Source organism: Piliocolobus tephrosceles, chromosome 4, assembly GCF_002776525.5.
Source record: "Piliocolobus tephrosceles isolate RC106 chromosome 4, ASM277652v3, whole genome shotgun sequence".
NCBI lineage: Eukaryota > Metazoa > Chordata > Mammalia > Primates > Cercopithecidae > Piliocolobus > Piliocolobus tephrosceles.
The window spans coordinates 154390241-154409939 of NC_045437.1; the positions used below are offsets into that span (position 1 = coordinate 154390241).

Below are 19699 nucleotides of genomic sequence, written 5' to 3' on the forward strand. Positions count from 1 at the left end.
TTTTTTTTTTCGAGACAGTGTTTCGCTTTGTCACCCAAGCTGGAGTGCAGTGGCATGATCTCGACTCACTGCAGCCTCGAATCCTGGGCTCAAGTGATCCTCCTGCCTTAGCCCCTTCCAAGTAGCTGGGACTGCAGGCACATGCTACCATGCCCGGCAAATTTTTATATTTATTTTTTTGTAGAGGGGATTTCACCATGTTGCCCAGGCTTGTCTCAAACTCCTGAGCTTAAGTGATCTGCCCACCTTGGCCTCCCAAAGTCCTAAAAAAAAATTAATGATAGAATTACCATATGATCCAGTAATTCCACTTGTGGATATATACCCAAAAGAACTGAAAGCAGGGACTCAAACTCAAACAGATATTTGTATACCCATGTGCATAACATTATTCATGATAACCAAAAGCTGGAAACAACCCAAGTGCCCATTAATGAATGAAAGGATAAGCAAAATGTGGTCCAGACATACAAAGGAATAGTATTCAGCCTTGAAAATAAATGAAATTCTGATACATGCTACAACATGGGTGAATCTTAACGATGTTCTGCTCAGTTAAATAAACCAGTCACAAAAGGACAAATACTGTATGATTCCAATTGTATTTTACGTACATAAAATCTACGACATATTTTCTCCTACTCCATAGATGGGTGTCTTTTCACTGTGTTGATTGCATCCTTGGATGCAAAAGTTTCAAATTTTGATAGAGTCCTATTCATCTGTTTTTAATTTTTGTTGCCTGAGGTATCTAGTCAAACTCATAGAAAGCAGAATGGTAGTCACCAGAAGTAAGGGCAGTGGGAAGTTGTTTAATGGGTATGAAAAACTTCTGGAGATTGTACAACAATGCAAATGTACTTAATACCACTAAAGTGCACACTTAACCATTGTTAAAATGGTAAATGTTATATTATGTATATTTTACCATAATTGAAACAAAAAGGTACTATTTGCAGAGAGACCAGTTTTTCTTCTCCTCCTACTTTCAGATCTGTACCCAGTACTTACAGGCCCTGGAACCACCTAACTCTCCACACAAAGGGTTTGCTTGCATGGTATGTTAGAAATCTGCCTCTGAAGACACACGAATTCCAGAATATGCCTTATTCCTAAATTTTAGTAAAATGCATTTATGCCAGGCTTCACCTTACTTAAAAATGAAAAGCCCATGTTCAATGTGTGTTATGTTGTGTTGAGACCATGTTTCCTGGCCAGCTGAGTCCTTTAAATAAACCCAAGCTGCTTCTTCAATCCAAGTTTTTGACTGAAAAAGAAAAAAGCTCTTTGCAAATCCTTTTGACCAAGGGAAAGTGAACCCCTTTCAAAGTGTTTAATGGAGATGTTGGCTATAGGGCAAGAGAAGTTGTGCAGGCACAATTATCCTCATTCTATAGTTGAGGAAACTGAGACCTGGAGAGGTAAAGCCACTGCCACAAAGTATGTTCCATGGAGGAGGCGGAGCTGGGCTCTCTGTGAGGGCTCCTTCCTGCCCTCTGGTCCCTCTGCTGGTCTGGATGCTGTGGGTGAAGGTAGAGGAAACCTCCCTCAGGGCAGGGCAGTAGGATGCCTCCCCCTCTTCCAAGTCCCTGCTCCTCAGGCAGCCTGAGGGTCTCCTCTTTAGCTCAGTAGACAAAAGGAGGTATGAGCTCATTGCTGGGCTAAAGGGCACCAGTCTCCTGTGGCCTGACCTCCCCAACCCAAGGTAAAAGTCAAGCATTCCTGTGAGAATTCCCAGGCATCCCCTCCCTAGGCCTACCCCAGGCATTAGTCAGGGCTCCAGTCATTATTGGATCTGGCATTTATTAGTAGTGAAATTGACATAGATTAGCAATTTGGCACTATAATGAAATCGGGCTTAGCAATGAAGCCTAGAATAGGGGAGGGAGTCTGGGCCGGGATGGCAGCAACTCTTAGGGATTCTCCCCCCCCCCCCCCCCCCCCCCTGGCTCCTTGGCAAGTAGAGGCCACACAGGTCCTGCTGGCCAGCCCCACCTCTGCAAGAAGGCTCAGCCAGCACTCTGAAGGGGAAATGCGTCAGTAAGCACCACCTCGATAGCCATATGCTTCCCGCTGGGGCTCAGGCCAGAGCCTGGTAGAGTTGGTCAAATCCTAAGTAATTACCACTCCAGCTCCATTAGCAGAAGGAGGTGGGGAAAGGGCTTGCCCCTTAAGGTGGCCGAGGAGCACAGGAATTGAGGATAAGGATTTGGGGATCAAATCTGGGTTTGAGACACAGCTCTACCACTTAATATCTGGATTATCATGAGTAAGCTGCTTCCCTAACTGTGCCTCAGTTTTCTTATTTGTGAAACAAGATAACTACCAGAATCTATCTTGGAGTTGTAGTGGTGATTCAACAAGGTAACTCCTACAAGGGTTTTGCCAGAACACAGCAAGGAGTCACTAAGTGGGACTTTACTGTTGTTTTCAAATTCAAACACACCCTGATTGTGGTCCCCATTTTTACTAGGCAAGGGCGGCAAGGCAGAGCCTTTCCAGAAGCAGGACCTCCCTCCACCGGGCACCATCCCACATCCCAGCAGTGCCAGCTGGACAACTCCTAGTCATCTAAAGGAGCCAGCACCAGCTTCTCCTCCTCCAAGAGGACTTCCGTGGTGACCCCTCCCACCCCTGGTGGGTTAGGTCTCCCTCCTGGGGTCTACAGTCATGTGTATGGCAACCCCCAACCCTCTGAGTTACCAAGGCTCTTTCTCTTCCCTGAGGGCCTGGTTGGAGCAGGGTGCGGCGTTCTGTCCTGATGGTCACAGTGACAACAGCTCCATCCACATGCTGAGAGCCTCCCATGCACCAGGTCAGCCGTGGCTGAGCCTTGGGGTGCATTTCCCCACCGGGTCCCTCTCTCTGGGGAGGATGTGAAAGGTAGTGGCTGTGCATCCTCGCTCTGCAGGCACGCAATCTGCATCCTCGGGCGGGTTGCTTCACCTCTCTGAGCCTCCTGTCCCGGCGCCCGTGACTGCGATGGCTACTTCCCCTGCCTCTGCTCTGACTCCTACTTTTAGCTCCATGCTCATTATGAGTGGGAGGGGATTGGGTGTGGATTCACCTGGGGTCCATTTAGGGCATTTTGAGTCAGAGAAAGGAGGACCTCCCCCGCCTCTTCCAGCGCCACCTCCTGCCATGGCTTCCCCAACCTTTCAAACTATCCTCCCTCTTGGGATCCAAGAGAGGATCAGTGGGTTTAGTGATGCTGCCACCTGGTGGCCACAGGCCATCGGGACTCAACGGGCAGCCACATTAGCTTGCTAGGGCTGGAACCAAGCACTCTCCTCTGAGTGTCACTGGTGGCCAGCGGGCTGGAGTACACATTTTGAGAAGGCCAAGCAGCTGGACTCCAGAGACCCCTTACCTTTGAGGCCTGAAAGCTTCATGGTTAAGCCCAAGAGTCTCAGAGACTGTGTTCAAATCCTGGCTCTGAAACATCCCAGAAGGATGACCTTGAGCAAGTCAACTACCTGCTCTGAGCCCCAGCTTCCTCATTTGTGAGATGGAGAGCCTTCCTGGATGTCAAGGACACAGGTCCCAGCAATTACTTGGAGAATTCCTTTTACTTTATTATAATCTAAAATGGAATTTATAGGAAACTCATGCACATTAGGAATTCAACTCTAAAGCCATGCTTATTTTAAGCAAAAACAGGAGCTGCCTGAAAACTTAGGTTTCATGTGTACGTTGTTAAGTCTCCTCTGACAGCCCCTGTCCCCAGGGCGCATTTTTACTCTACCGCCAAGGGTTCTACTAAGAGCAGTTCTCACTTATCAATTCTCACCGCATGCTTGGGACTTTCCACGTATCTCGAGTCCTCACAGCAACAGCAATTTGTCCCCATTTTACAGAGCAGAAAACTGAGGTGCAGAAAGGCTGCATAACTTGCTTGAGTTGTTACACGTAGGAGCAAAGCCTCAGTCAGACCTGAGTCCGTCTGGCAGCAGAAACCTCACTGGTCTAATGTTGGAGAAAGCCCTGGAGGTGGGAGTTTCAGGGGTTGTCTGGGGAGGCAATTGTTCTGTCCTTGAGCCCTCCCTCAGCACATGATGGGGGACATTTGCTGACTGATGTAATATGCCCCAGGATCCCAACACCAGATGCCCAACACCCAACCAGAGACTGTCCTAGCCAAGGGGGCCGGCTGAGTGAAACCGGCACTTCCCCAGCTCTCGCCCTTCTGGGCTCTCACTCTCCCTTCGTGAGACTTCCAGCTCCTATCCGTCTCCGGTAAGCCAACAACCAGCACTGTATATGCATACTCCTTCCCACAAAACTGGGGCATTTCTCCTGGCTTCTCAAAGATGCAGCCTGGGCAGGACTTCTCCTTGCCAGGGAATTCCCTGGTTGTTTCAGTTCTCGTTCTGCTTGGAAACTGCTGTGACCCAAGTTATTAAGGACACAGGTACCATGAACACATGTCCTCTGCCCAGTCACCCTCCCATGCCAGGGCTGTGAGCATGGACGTAGCCCCCCCCCCATGACTCACAATTGCAACAGAAGGCAATGGGAGGAAAACAGGCCCAGGGAGGAGATAGGACTTGCCTGAGGTCACATATCTAGGGATGACAAAGCTCCCTACCAAGCTTCTGCCCACTACCTTACTCTGCTGGTGGGCAGAGATATCCAGGGATCACTGAGATCTTGCCCAGACTGGAGCCCCAAAGATGAGGCCCTTTCCCAGGGTCTAGGGACACTCAGCAGGCCAGGTGATATTTGGACCAGGGAGACTGATAAGAGAAAAGGCTCTGGAGCATGGCCAGCCACCTTCACACAGTAGGCTCAGCCCCATCCACGTGCCTTTGCAGCCCTTGAAGTGCCTTGGAGTAGCCATTCGCGTTTTCAGTCATTCATTGTCTATCACTGCACTGAGTAGGGGTGTGGTGCCGGCAAGAGGCTCAGGATCGAGTCTAGCTGCCTAGCCTGCATATGGCTTCTTTCTTGCCTTGGAGTGGCCATTTGGGGTTTTGGTCATTCTAGCTGCCTTGCCTGTACTTGGCTTCTCTCCTGCACAGAGCAAACAGCAGGTCTGGCATGCTCTTAGGACCACTCCTTTAGGTTACTACTGTCTTCCATAGGTTCCTAGAGAAGGAGTCATAGCAAGTCCCCAAGAATTGTCGGAAGAAGATTTTCTCAGTGATCTGAGCTTTGCTCCCCACGCTTCCCCAGTACCAGGAAGAGCCAGGGTACAGGGGATGGGGGAAGGATACAAGAAAAGGCAATTGGAGAGATGCAAAGACCATGATGGGGACTTCACTGAGCTTCAGTCACCTGTCTTGCTTGGTTTGCTACCAAACATCTTGTGGCTCTGGGGGCTAGCCCTGCCCCTCACTGCTCTCCCCCTAGAGCCCCCACCTCTCTGCTTAACTTGCTATTGAGGAACCAGGAGCCACACTTGTTTCCAGACCCATAAGAGTGGCCCCAAGTATGACCCAGAGGAAGTATGTGGCACAGCTATCAAGCTGTCTGGACCGTGGAGGTGTATTGTGGCTAGGCCTAAGGACTGGGAGTCAGCTCACCTAAGTCCTTACCCAGCTGTGCTACAGATTTACTGTGTAACCTTGGCTGGTCTCTTCCCTTTGCTGAGCTTCCAGGTCAGTTATTTGAGCATCTGGCCCTGAGGATCTCAGGGTGGTCAGAAAAGGCCCAGGTGTAACAAGCGAGACCTCCAGAGTAGCAGCCCATCCCCGGGAGAAGAGCAGAGTCAGAAACCCTTAGAGGAAACAGCCTCCAAGGCCACCATGCTGAAGGGTCCCAAGTGCTTCGGCCTAGAGGAAGGCAGGAGGTGAGCTACTGGAATGCATCAGTGTCTGCCCAGGAAGAGTCAGTGCCAGAGCCCTTCTTCTCCCCTTCAAGTTTACCTAACCCAGCTGCAGGCCTGGTCTGGGGCTGTCCTCACCCTCTCTACCTGGATGTCCTCCCTATTCCACTGTGCCTTTCCAAGCCTTCTCAGTTTTCATTGTCATTGATAATGTATCACTCCACTTCCCATCTATTAGCTTGTCACTAAGACATTATTATTCTTTCACTGATTATCCTAGAGATTATATCATGCATCTTTGACTTATTAGTGTCTACCTTAAATTGTAGTTTTATTGCATCCTGGACAATGCAAGGACCTTGGGACACTATAATTACATTTTTACCCCTCCCATTTTTGATGTTATTGTTGTCATATAATTATACATATATTCTAAACACATTTTAAAATGCCATCATCCTATTAGCAAAGTAACACAGGAACAGAAAACCAAATATTACATGTTCTCACTTGTAAGTGGGAGCTAAATGATGAGAACTCATGAACACAAAGAAGGAAACGACAGATGCTGGAATCTTCTTGAGGGTAGAGAGTGGGAGGAGGGAGAGGAGCAGAAAAGGTAACTATTGGGTACTGGGCTTAATACCTGGGTGATGAAATAATCTGTGCCACAAACCCCCATGACGCAAGTTTACCTATGTAACAAACCTTCACATATACCCCTGAAACTAAAAGTTTCAAAAATAAAATGTCATTATTATTATTTTTCATGTGGTTAATATTACTTTGATTTGTATGAATATATCCATTTCCATTGCTCTTTATTTTCTTCTGCATTTCTATGCTTTCATTTGGGACTACTTTTCTTCTGTCTGAGAACACTAGAATTTAGAGTATGTGTACTGTTGACAAATTCTTCAGTTTTTGGGTGAAAATGACTTCCTGTCATCTTTATTTCTGAAGTATTCTTTATCTGGGTATGGAATTCTAGGTTGTCAGTTACTTTAGAGCAAAATATCTTCAACAAACTAGGAATAAATGAAAACATTCTCAATTTGAAAAAGAACATTTGCAAAAATCCTACAGTTAACATCATACTTTTACTAATAAGAAACCAGAAGTTTTCCCACTAAGATCAGGAACAAGACAAGGATGTCCCCTCTCACTGTTCTTTTTCAACATCATTTAACCAACAAGTTTTCACCAATGAAGTAAGATTAAAAGGGAAAAAAAGGTATACATATTGGGAAGGAAGAAAAAAAACTGTCTTTATTTGCAGATGACATAACTGTCCATGTAGAAAATCCAAAGGAATTGACAAAAAAGCTCCTGGAATTAGTAAGTGATTAAAGGACGATTGCAGGATACAAGATTAATACATAAAATCAATTACTTTCCTATGCGCCAGCAATGAACAAGTGGAATTTGGAATAAAAAACACAATGCCATTTCCATTAATATTCAAAAAGAAATATTTCTGTATAAACCTAACAAAACATGTACGAGATCTATATGAGGAAACCCATGAAACTATGATAAAGGAAATCAAAGAACTGAATAAATAGAGAGCTATCCCATGTTCATGAATAGGAAGATTTGATACCGTCAGGATGTCAGTTCTTCTCTCCTTTGTTGATAGATTTGATGCAGTCTCATCAAAATCCCACCAAGTTATTTTGTGGCTATTAACAAACTGATTCTAACGTTTATATGGAGAAACAACTCAGAAGAGCCAAGACAAAACTGAAAGAGAAGAATAGAATTGAAGAACTGGCAGTACCCAACTTCAAGACTTACTACAAAGCTGCAACAATCAAGACAGTATGATATTGGTGAAAAAACAGACAGACAAATAGATCAGTGATACAAAGTAGAGAGACCAGAAATAAACCCACATGAATACAGTCAACCAATCTTTGACAAAGGAGTAAAGAGAAAACACTGAAGAAAAAGAAACGGTCTTTTCAGAAAATGGTTCTGAGACAACTGAACATCTATAAGCAAAAAAAAAAAAAAAAAAAAATCTAGACACAAACCTTACACATATCATAAAAATTAAAATGTATGTATAGAACTATAAAACTCCTAGGAGATAATGCAGGTGACTTGAACACACTGGTGAACTAAGGATTTCTGGGCCATGTGAAGGGTTAGCACCTTCACTTTTAGCCACTTCCAGGACAGCCAGAGCCCTCAGTGCTGGACATGCGACCATTTTCACCCCTTCCAAACTGCATGCAAACAAGCATAGCTTGGGCAATGGGGAGTGGGCATGACAGACCGCCTTCTCACTGTTCTGCAGGAGACACCATCTTCTACGAGTGGCCATTTACTGCCCTCTCCATCCTCCCCGTCCCCAGGCCCTGCCCTCTCCTGAGACCCTCAGGGAAGTGCCATGTTGCCTACAGTTTCCTTGGCCAACTTCTATCCAGCCAGAATGCTCTCCTCATTCTCCCACACTCAGGGGGGCTCTCCCGTCCAGTAGCCCTCTGTCCCAAAAGCCTCTTTTTTTCTAACATGCCTGGGCTGCTTTGACCCCATCCTACTGGAAGGTGGAGAGGAACTTTGCAGATACCCTGGGTGCAAGTCCTAAGGTCCCTGGGGGTGGGGCAGGAGAGGCTGGCAGAACTGAAACCCAGGAAGGCACGCCATCAATCTCGGAAGGGGCCCCACGCTGGGGTTTCTCAAACTCTCAGCAGTGGAATAGCACTTCTGCAATGAAAAATTACACTTCTATTTTCTTTCCTAAAGGGAAAAAGGAAGAATGCAACAAAACTGAAGTGTGTTCTGTCATGTTCCTGAACCGTAGCCATAAGAGTCATCCCCAGCCCTACCCAAACCAGCCTACTCCCTCTCAAGAGCTCACAGCTGCAGGACTAGAGTCAGATGTGCCCTGGCAATAAGGTAAGTGGAAGCCAGAGGGACTTGAACCCATGGGGAGAAGGGAAGGCCTGGTGGGGCTGGGGGGAGGGCTCCCCCAAGACACACACTCTGGAGTGTCTTCCTCCTGCTTCATCCCAAAGGCTGGATTTGTAGGGCTGGGTTTCTGTTTCCCCAGAACACCTGGGATCCAAAAGACACAGGACAGCCTCTCATGGATGGGCTCCTCTTTGGTGGGAGATTTCTGTTAGCTCTGGGTGGTTCAGTGGAGCAGAGAGTAAGGCCACACAGCAACAGTGAATCTTTCTTCCTGAGGAATTCTTTCAGGGTCTCTGGGCCATGAGATTAGTTTCTGGGAGTGAACTCTTGAGTTTCCAGTCAGGCCTGACAGCATGGTTGCCCAGCCCACCTGTCCTGGGCTCAGCCTGTATCCCACACCTCAAGAAAAGGCTTTCTGGCCAGTCGCGGTGGCTCACGCCTGTAATCCCAGCACTTTGGAAGGCTGAGGCGCCATGGCAGGTCCTGGGCCACATGGCGTTGGTGGACATAGCAGAGTTTGTGTTCCTCAAACCCATGCAGATCACCTGAGATCAGGAGTTTGAGACTAGCCTGACCAACGTAGTGAAACCCCATCTCTACTGAAAATTAAAAAATTAGTTGGGCATGGTGGCGGGCACCTGTAATCCCAGCTACTCGGGAGGCTGAGGCAGGAGAATCCCTTGAACCTGGAGGATAGAGGCTACCATGAGCTGAGATCATGCCACTTACACTCTAGCCTGGGTGACAGGGCGAGACTCCATCTCAAAAAAAAAAAAAAAAAAAAAGAAAGAAAGAAAGAAAAGAAAAAAGAGAGGCTTTCTTCAGATTATGGCCAGCTGGGCTGTGGACAGAGGCATACATGTGTCTGTGCCTTAGAGGAAAGCGGGTGCCCTGAGGCCTCTGATAGTGAAAGGGTGCCCTCACTATCAGACTTAAATGTCCCAGCCATTAACCTACTGCATCTAAAATGTTCAAGACCTGGAGGGACATTGGGTTCAAGCCACCTGCAACAGGCTCGCTGTCCCACACGGCCTTTGAGACCTGTTCCCATTTGTGGTCCCTCTGGGTGATTTCACCGTGTGTGTGTGGGGGGGCTTCTCATTCAGCCACTTGGCAAATGTGTCCCTGGACATTTATGGTGGCCAAGCCCTATTTGTATGGGGCAGTGGGATATGGGGCAGTAAGAACCACAGCCCAGACCACACCCAGTCCTCGGGAGGCCTCAGGGACAGGAAGAGAGGAGCTCAGGGAAGACAGGACAAGGGCCCACAGAACTTGGGCATGAAATGCGAAGATGGAATGAATGGGGAGTAAGGCTGGCCAGGTGTCCTGGGGGATTCTCCCTGTTGTGGGAGTCAGAGACAGTGAAAGGTCATCTTCCCCAGGGAAGGGAGCTTCACAGGAGAGCTAACATTTGAGCAGGGCCTTGAACCGTGGGCAGTACTTGGACACAGAGTTTGGAATAGAAGATGCCTTCTTAGGAGAGAAATAACGTGAGAAAAAGCCTGGTACCCAGAGAATGTATAATTAGTTATTCAAATCTGCTCAACCCTTGGTTCCTGTTGAAGGTGATGGCAGGTCCTGGGCCACATGGCGTTGGTGGACATAGCAGAGTTTGTGTTCCTCAAACCCATGCAGGAACAAAGCTGGCCATTGTAAGTGGCCTTCCACAAGTACCCATAGTAACCACTTGGAATGTGCTAGCTGTGTTTATTCTTCACCAGGGTTTCTAGGCAGCCTTTCTGGTGGCCAGGACTAAGCTAAGCCTCCCCCTTCTGTGTCCCTCCATACATCCTGGTGCTAGAAACACCTCTCTCCTCCACCAGTGGGTGCTCCCAAGAGTCAGGGCTCAGTTTGTTGTTGAATCCGCTTCCCCCCAGCAGCTGGTTCCCTGCTCAGCTCAAAGGAGGACTCAGCAAGGGTTTGTTGTGTAACTGTCAGATACAAGGAAGATGTAGCTGGTCTGTCTACCTTATCCTTTCCAAGAAGCAGAGCCAAATTGTCCACAAATAACCAAAAAATTACCAAAGCCCCACCCTGCAAGCCAGCATGCCTGATCCCTTGCATAGACAAGGACAGACATACCTATACTACAGAAATCCAGAAGTCAGAGACGGTGGGTGGCGTGTTCTATTCAGAGTATGGGAGAGACTAAGCTCATGACCTTCCACACCAGTTCCAGCCTTGGCTCCATCCTGGCTTGGGCAGAGTGATTGTATGAACAGGCACAGGGCCCCTGAGGTGGGCAACTGTGTCTGGGCTCAGGGAGCCACAGAGGTCTCTGACTCAAGCTGAGCCTGTGTGTCCATGTTCCATCTTCCCAGGCCTTCATCCATGGAGAAGCCCCTCACCATCCTGCGAGTGAGCCTGTACCACCCCACGCTGGGCCCATCTGCCTTTGCCAGTGTCCCACCACGGCTGCGGCATGACACCAGCCCTCTGCTGCTCGGACGGGGGCAGGACGCCCACCTCCAGCTGCAGCTCCCACACCTCTCCCGTCGTCACCTGTCCCTGGAGCCCTACCTGGAGAAAGGCAGTGCCATGCTGGCCTTCTGCCTCAAGGCCCTGAGCCGCAAGGGCTGTGTGTGGGTCAATGGGCTGACGCTGAGGTACCTGGAGCAGATCACCCTGAGTACCATTAACAGGCTCTCCTTCTCAGGCATCCAGATGCTGGTTCGTGTAGAGGAAGGCATATCCCTGGAGGCCTTTGTCTGCTATTTCCATGTCAGCCCTTCACCCCTAATTTACAGACCTGAGGCTGAGGAAACTGACGAATGGGAAGGCATCTCCCAGGAGCAGCCTCCCCCTGGTTCAGAGCAGCAGACTTCAGGTTGCCTGGGGTTTCTCCACGGCCCTTCCCAGACTTGGGACAGCCCTCCCCAGCCAAGACCTGGAGGAGGAACAGAAATACAGCTCCAGAGGGAACCCCCAGACAGTACACTCTGCTAGCCCTGCCACTAGAGCAAGTCTTTGCTAGATGAAACAGGACTTGAAGTATTTGAACTGCATCATGCAAGCTTGACAAGCAAAACCCGCTGGCTGCCTTGCTCATAATGAACCAATTCTGCAAACACTGAACCAACAGTCTGGGGTGGAGAAGCACCCTCTGTGGCCAGAGTTTTGCAAAGTAATGGGAACTTCATATACTTTTAGAGGCCCTGAGGGGTTCTGGAGAGCCTCTCTCAGCATTTCCACACATTTCCCCCTCTTGTCTGACTAGGAGTTACTTTATGTGGTTCATTTTGCGTGCTGCTTAAGAGCAGGAGTTTGAGGTTGCCCCAGGAATGCGTGGACACATGTAACAATTACATTTGTGGTAGCTTGGTGTTACCTTCAGCTTTCAAATACCCACAGGCACGCGGGGCTTAGGAAAGCCTGAGTTTAATAAACTGCAAGTATTTCATTAAGCTGGCACACCCAATAGGATTCCCTGATCCCCAGATGGGTCACATGCACGCCACGCTGTCATGCAGAGGTGGGGGTGGGAAATATAGACGAGGTGTAAGAGGAAATTGGAAAGGTGGGACTCACATTTCTGGAAAAGATGCAGGCAGGGCTCAGGGTTTCCTGAGGATGGGAGCTGGGAGCTGGGAGCTGGGCCTGCCTGGAAATTCATTGTCCCCATCATTATCCCCATCCTCGCACTCCCCATTCTCTGTCACTTCTGGATCAAGGCCTTGGCTGACTCGAGGGCAAAGGTCTTCAGGGAATGAGGGGATGGGGTGGGGGATTGTGTAAGAATTCAGCCCAGCAGTTATTTCACTCAGGGTGAGTCACACACCAGTGGGGGTGGGGGTGTTCCTTCCAAATAAGGGACTCGTTAGGAGCCAGGCACGCCAAAGGTGGGAGGATTTTCTCAGTGAACAAGGGGAGCAGCCACTTGCCTTGCCATGCTGAGAAGGGGAGAGTGTGGTTTAGAAACAACATTCACCGGTGTGATGCAGGGAGGGATGTACATGGTCACCAGGATCCCAGACCCCACTCTCCCAGGAATCTGAGGCGCCAAGGGCACAGCCCTGTTCCCCTGGCTGACTCGAATCCCTGGGTCTGTAGTTGCCAGCAATTTCTGTTTTCTTCCCAAGACGAGGATCGTTTTGCACCCAGGGCAAGCTACAAGGAGGTCCAACTTCACTCACAGGCCCTCAACATCTTCTCTATGAGGAAAACAGAGGTGGGCAAGACCCAGGCTTGCCCTGGCTTGGGAAGCTTCCTCTCCAATAGGGATGAAGCAAAAACACTCAGATCACAGCCACAAGGCAGGGAGAGCAGGGTGACTAGGAAGGGGCTGTCTGATGCTGTGAATGCCCCTTTGGACCCCCAAAGCAGTTTCTCATTCATTCAGCAAACCTTCACCAAGCACCCACCTTGTGCCAGATCTGTGCAAAGACATGGAACTGAACCAGAAGTGAGTAAGGCAAACTCCCTCAGGGAGTTTACGTTGTGCTCAGGAAAGTCAAGCATTCAGGAGTGCATTACTTATTTGATCACTACTGTGATTAGTGCTATAGTCATTGTATTTTTCTCTCTCCTCCAGCTGGGCTCACATACTCTTGTTAAGTGGCCTTGCCTGTTGAGTGCCTACCATGTGCTTAGGACTCTGCTAGGTGTCCTAGGGGAGGGTGTATTACCCTGTTTAAGGCTCATAACACCCCAGATAGACAATGGTATTAACTGCACTTTACAGATGAGGAAACTGAGACTCGGAAACATTACATATCTTGCCCAACATCACACCATCAGTAGCTATGTGACTTGGACAAGTGACTTATTCTGCTCTTGCCTCTATTTCTCCCTCTGGAATATGGGTAAGATAATAGTACTACCTGCTAGAGTTATGAGGGTCTTAGGAGGTGGCACCTGTAAAGCACTCAGTCAGTGCCCGGCACACACTTAATAAGGGTTAACAACTATCATGAGACCTGGGAGAGGAGGGCTCACCATCCATACGGAAGTAAGGAAGACTCACACCCCAGTAAGCTGGCTCCAGAACTCAGGGGCTTACCTGTGTTCTCTGATGCCCCAACTCGGGATTTAGTTGTAGCTATGGACCTGGTGGGCAACCAGGAGGGGATTTTAATCTGTTCCTTGCATCAGAAGGTCCAATAGGCAGGGTTAGTGTAATGGGAGATGCCATGGTAGGGCTAGCAAGGAGAAGAAGCCACGTGTACTTTGGTCTGATGAAAGGCAGCAGTGATCTGTCACCGACCAAAATGGTCCCCCAACTATGCATTATGGAGCAGCAACCCACATACAGAACTCAAGAAGCCACGGCCTGGAGACTGCACCTGGACACGAAAGACTGGAGAGAGGAGTTGGTGGGGAAACCCCAGAGTCCTCAGGGTGCCACTCCCCAGCTCCACCAGACAACTTTGGGAATGAGCTGCTGCCCCTGAGTGGCCCTCTCCAGGGTTGTAGTGAGGGTCTCTCCCCTCCAGGGAGGAGCAAACTCTTGCCAACTGGGGTCCTGAGAGAGGGGGCAGTTCAATTCCTCCACAGGGGACTCTGCAACTAAGATCTTTGGAGTGAAGCGTCTGCGAGCCTCTCAGGGACCCGGGATGACCTGCACAGCAGCTGAAGGAAGACAGGCCAGACCAGGTGGGGGGCAGCCAGGAAACATCTGGCTTGTAGTTTCAGATTCTACCTGTTCACAGTTCACACAGTCTCCCGGTGAAACTCACACCTTGCCCTACGCCAAGTTTTTAAGACAGTCAAGCTCTGCCCATCCGAGCCTTCATTTTTCTTGAGTAGAAAATTACTGAAATCATCAGATCCATGGCACCCACCCTCACTTTCTCCTAACAGCTGAAACTGTCAGGCTGGCTTCAGGGCCTGGTCTTCGCACTTGATGTCACTATCCTTCACCTGCTCAGACAGCCGGAGCAGGCGGGCGAGTTCCTCCCAACAACCTCCACTGCATTCTCTCAGCTCCCACTGCAGGGCAGCCCACGTGTCTGAGTGAACATGTGTGCATGTGCACACACACAGGTATGCAGACATACACTAAACATGAACACACAGTGCACATGAACGCTGCTCCAAGCTAGGGCCCTCTGGTCAGACTGCTGCCTGGGTTAGAATTCTTGTCCCCCTCCCTGACCACTTACTATAGTTCTGTGATCCTGCACAAGTGACTGAATCTCCCTGTGCCACGGTTTCTTCTTGTAGAAACTGGGAAAGATCACAGTATTTACCTCTTTAGAGTCATTGTGAAGGTCAATTTGAGGCATCACACATTTAAGGCACCCAGACATAAGGGTCAACAGGGTTAGCTAGCACTGTCCAGTTTGGTGGGAGGAACTGAATGCATGTGGACACATGGACTCAGTCTACACACAGGCACAAAAGGAGCTACACTGGTTACATTCAGGCATACCCCAGAGCACTACAATTCTCTGAGACATTGTCTGGAAATCTAGAAATCACCTCCTTGCCCTTTAAGGTATTTTAACCCTCACATTCCTCTGCTTTTCTAAGAATGTGAATCTTCCCAAGCTGTCCGTGAGAGACACCGCCTCCCCTCGAGGGAAACATGCAAATGCTCCATAAACAGCCACAGTGTGGGGCTCTGCCGTAAGGAAGTCACAGCAGACACGCTAGACGGCATAGTCCTGGCTACAGCCTGGAGGAAGGGAGGCCCGTGGTGGAGCACTCACTCCGTGCTTGTCTGCCCAGTGAGACCTCAATTTCCTTGAAGACAAAGGTCATGGGTTGACTCTTGTGTTCCTGGTGGCCTTCACAGAGCTGAACAGAGGACAGACGCACAGACAGGTGAGGCTCTGGTGGTCAAGGCAGCAGTATCCTTAGATGCTAAAGTCTGAGCCAGGCCCCTTAGGCCCAGCATGGGCAGGGCAAGGCCCATAGTGGTGGGAAGCCAGTTGGCCAGCTGGGGTGAGAAGACCACGAAGCCATGGGCAGATAGGAAGTAGAGGTGAATGTCTCTGCCTCCTGTAGGCCTCTGCCGGGACAGCACAGACCCTCTAGCCGGGACAGCACAGACCCTCTAGCTGGGGCAGAACAAGGCTGGTGCTTCCTTCTAGTCCTTGAGCCTGTATAGCTCAAACTCAAGCAGAACCCTGGGGTTTTGGGATTCTGTGTGGTGACGCTGAGGAAGGTTTATGGATTTGACAGGGTGCATGTCAGAGAGACAGTTCTCAGTCAGCACTTCCTGTCCCCTGCAGAGACTCATAGGGGACAGCCCCTGCCAAGGAGACCCTGGAGGGACTTTGAGGATAGCAATCAGAGGTTGGGCTGGCTGGACTGAGCCTGGGCCTGTTGTCCACCAAGTCTCCATAGGCTCTAGCCTGACCCCTCCCTCCACCCCTGGGCTATGCAGGCCAGCCTGTGCAGAACACCCCTGATGCGTCCACTAGCAACATCCGCCTCACTGTGCCAACACTCCATCCACACAGGAAAGGGCCGAGAAGGCAATGCTTAACCCAAAGGAGTGAGTTTCACAGGAGGAGTGGCTTCAACAGTTTCACTGCAGGACATTGAGGGAATATTTCCCTATCCCTTCAAATGGACGGTCACTACAGAAACGTGTAGAGCAAGACTTTGTCAAGAGGTTGTTTCCAGGTCTCCCGGCGTCTAAATAGCAGAGTTGGGATGGGAACTGAGAACTGATTCTTTCCACAACCGCCCACTGAGTAGCAAGGCTGCAGCCAGCAAAGAGGTGTGCAGAAGCAAGCAAGCTCCGTGTGGTGGGGACAGCACATCGCCACCTCCACCGCCCCCTGCAACGGGCTGCCAGCTGGGCCACCTGCCTTCCACTGTATCTACTGTGTGAGCTTCTCCAGCTCTGCTCTGTTTTCTCTTCCTCAGCATCCACCCCGTGACACGTAGTGGTGGCTGATGTCGCCACAGTACCATGAGGTTAACAGCTCCTCCCTCCAGCTTCCTTCATTGTGGCAGCCTCACCTGCATTTCAGCCATTTGCTGGACACCGCACCAGACCCTCAAAGCCCATCCAAGACTGTGGGGAGTAGTAAACAACCCAGCCCAGTTAAGAGGAGATGCCGAATTTAATGAACTCTATTTGAATTGCAGGGCTGTGATTCCTCTTACCTTTAACGTGAACTCACAGGCAGATTAAAGTGAAATAAAACCTACCATTTGAGTTACATTCTCAGCTGATTGGAAACATGCATTGCCTCCCCATGACCGGGCCGTGAGAAGGGAAGTTATTATCTTTCTTTAGAGTTTGTAAACTCTTTATGGCTGAGGCAGCTTTAATCCTGCTGGGGGGAAAAAAAAGGATCCGGGAATCAATTGCTCCCATTTACCTTTGTTTTCCAATCACATGCTCCAGTGGGAATAAAACATCCTAAGTGAGGGGATGTGGGGAGCCAGGTGATCCCTGACAGAAGAGTTTGATTATTTTCTTCTCTAGGCATGTGAATTGAACGAGCTTTAGAGTTCCATTTGGCAAGGGGGTCGTTTCACAAAAATGTGCACCCCAGTAAGGATATCAGCACTTCTGGGCCATTACTGGTTCCTCTGCCTTTTCCTTCCAGAGGAAATGCCCTCCATTCCCCAACCGTGCCCGCTTCTTTAAGGAGTACTTGCAGCAAAGGGCCGAGCGCCAGGTATTTGGCCAGGAAGGAGTTCAAGTACAGGCAGATTTGAATCCAAATCAAATCAGTCCAGAAATGAGGAGAAAAACCTGTGGAGACTGGGGCTGTGGAGGAGGCTCTAGACTCCCTTTCGGCCTCTCCCATTTCTCTGACCCTCCCTGTGTGTGACTTGACAACTTAGTTCACATGCAGTAGGTCCCAAGCAAGGCCGGCAGGAGGGCCCGGGCTCTGAGCCAAGCACTCTAACTGCTGGAAGCGAGCCTGGCTGCGATGTCTGCCTCGCTTTCCTTTAAAGATGTGGAGGCAGGGGGTAGAGGTGGGAGTCTTCGGAATAAGGCAGAGGCAGGGGTCTTCAGAGCGAGAGCTCAGCCAGGCAGCCAGACACCAGGCTTCCATAATTGCTTCTCTGAGGGATCAGGGGCTGTCATGATGTCATTCACTCAGAGGGCTTGCTACAGATGGGTTGGGAACATGGACCCTATTAAGTCACCTTGTTTAGGGGGAGGCCTATCATTCAGGATCCAGTCAGAAATACAAAAACCAGTCTAAGTATGCAAAAAATGTAATTCAGGGAATTGGGTATGGAATCACCGAGAAGCCAAATAAGGGATGCAATTCAGAGATTAACAGAGATTCCTTCCACTGCTGGCTCCAGGCTGGAGGGCAACTGAGAGGGAGTGTTTCTGGAGTCACAGTGAGGAATGTCCAGCCCAGGGCTAGAATACTATGGAGGCCCCTCAGGAAGCTGAGACCTAGAGGTATAGGAGCCACAGAGGAAAGGCAGCTGCCGCCAGCAGCTGATGAGGTGACTCTACTTGACAGGCTGACAGAGGAAGGAATACCTTGGCTTCTCTTCTTCTTCGTCCCCCCCTTCTCCAAAACCCCAACCCCCTTGGCTGAAGCCAGTCAGAGGCAAGCTGACCAGCAAGCCTGAGAAATGCAGCCTGAGGGGGTCGACTTTCCCGAAGTACAGAGCAGGGGATGAACGAGAGAGCCGTGGACCTGAGGACAAACAGCCAAATGGCCAGCACAGAGACCGTGGCCATGTCAATGCCCCTCAGCCTCGCCTGGGGCCCTGGGGTGGCCAAGTAGGGAGAGAAGGACGGGGAGGCCACACTGTACGGGACTCCACCATGCAGGAACCCCTGAGGGGCAAACATAGATCCCCACCATCACTGTCACCCCAACCTATGTGACCTTCAACATCTGTAAGGAGGGAGGGAGGAGGGCAAGTACCACAGAGTGAAGCACAGAGAAGACCCAGGCACAGCCTGTCTGGGCCTACACACAACTCACCCAGATGCCCTGCTTTAAACACCAGCCCCTGAGATAAGCAGGGGGCAGGGCAGAGACATGTGTCCTCAGGAAGCCAACAGGCCCAAATCCCACTGCCTTCCACTTACAGAATCCAGAAACTTCCTCCCCCAAGCCACTTTTTCCTCACCTATACAATGGGGATACTGTGAGTACTTACCTCACCTCTGTGAAGATGAAAAACACAACATGAGTGTGCCAGGTGCAGGGCTGGGCCCATTTCACATGCCAGTTGTCTGGACCCTCCCACCGGCAGGCAGAGCCCTGCGTGTGGCAGACGCCATCTTGGACATGTCTGTAGATGAGCAGCCACCTACACACAGTAGGTCCTCAGTTCTCTCTCTTGACAGGATAGAGAGTTAAGAGGAAGAATTTGGGTGGGGTGAAAGAAGACCACTAGGGCCAAAGCTCTGAGAAGAACCTCAGTCAAACCACAATACAGCTCCTGACAAAAAGGGGAAAATACACGTTAAATAAGTAAGTGCTCTGAGTGAGAAGAGGAAGGGTCAGTGGTCTTGCTCAGTGAATGGAACCACAGTATCCAGGGGACCCTGAGCCCGGAAGCCCATGGCAAATTCCAGCAGGGCCATGCAGGGCCCCACACCCCGTCCCTCTGCTACCTGCCAACAGGGTTTCCTGTTTCCAGATGGGCCTCCTCTCCTTGGTGTGACACGACCACCCAGCCCTTCACCACTCAGAAACACACACACGAGGTCCAGAGCTCCCAAACTTGGAGAGCTGTCCCGGGAGTATTAGAAGCAGGCAGGCTGGAAGCCTGATGTTAGAGGCTTCCAGATCCAGTGCTGGGCCTCATTATTGGGAAACACATGGTTGTCCCCTGTGGACACTCTTGGAGGCCAAGGCGGGAAGCTAATCTTCAGGGGTCTCTGTCTTTCAGTTTTACGTTCCTCTTCCCCTGGGCCTCCAGGGTTTGTGGTTGCAGTGCAGATTTCAAGTCAAAACATCAGAAAGCTTCATGTGGTCTGACTTCTCCTTCCCCTCTCTATTCCCCAATACACACACATACACATGCACGCATATACACATACACACACAAGCATACACACACATCTGCATACACATATCCATCCATACACACACACATGCATACACACATCCATACATA

At 49.9% G+C, this 19699-nt stretch overlaps 2 protein-coding genes across 2 annotated transcripts; both read left to right on the top strand.

The window, feature by feature from the left end:
• Positions 1–8447: 8447 nt before the first annotated feature.
• Positions 8448–12093, top strand: TIFAB (TIFA inhibitor). Its single transcript, XM_023195765.1, has 2 exons — positions 8448–8671; positions 11011–12093. The coding sequence occupies exon 2, from the start codon at positions 11021–11023 to the stop codon at positions 11633–11635; it is 615 nt and encodes a 204-aa protein (XP_023051533.1). The 5' UTR covers positions 8448–8671; positions 11011–11020; the 3' UTR covers positions 11636–12093.
• Positions 12094–12497: 404 nt separating this feature from the next.
• DCANP1 (dendritic cell associated nuclear protein) lies at positions 12498–16796 on the top strand. The gene is given in 2 exon segments (XM_023195756.1): positions 12498–14671; positions 15161–16796. A coding segment is annotated over 1 exon segment (735 nt). The 5' UTR covers positions 12498–13910; the 3' UTR covers positions 14646–14671; positions 15161–16796.
• Positions 16797–19699: the final 2903 nt, after the last annotated feature.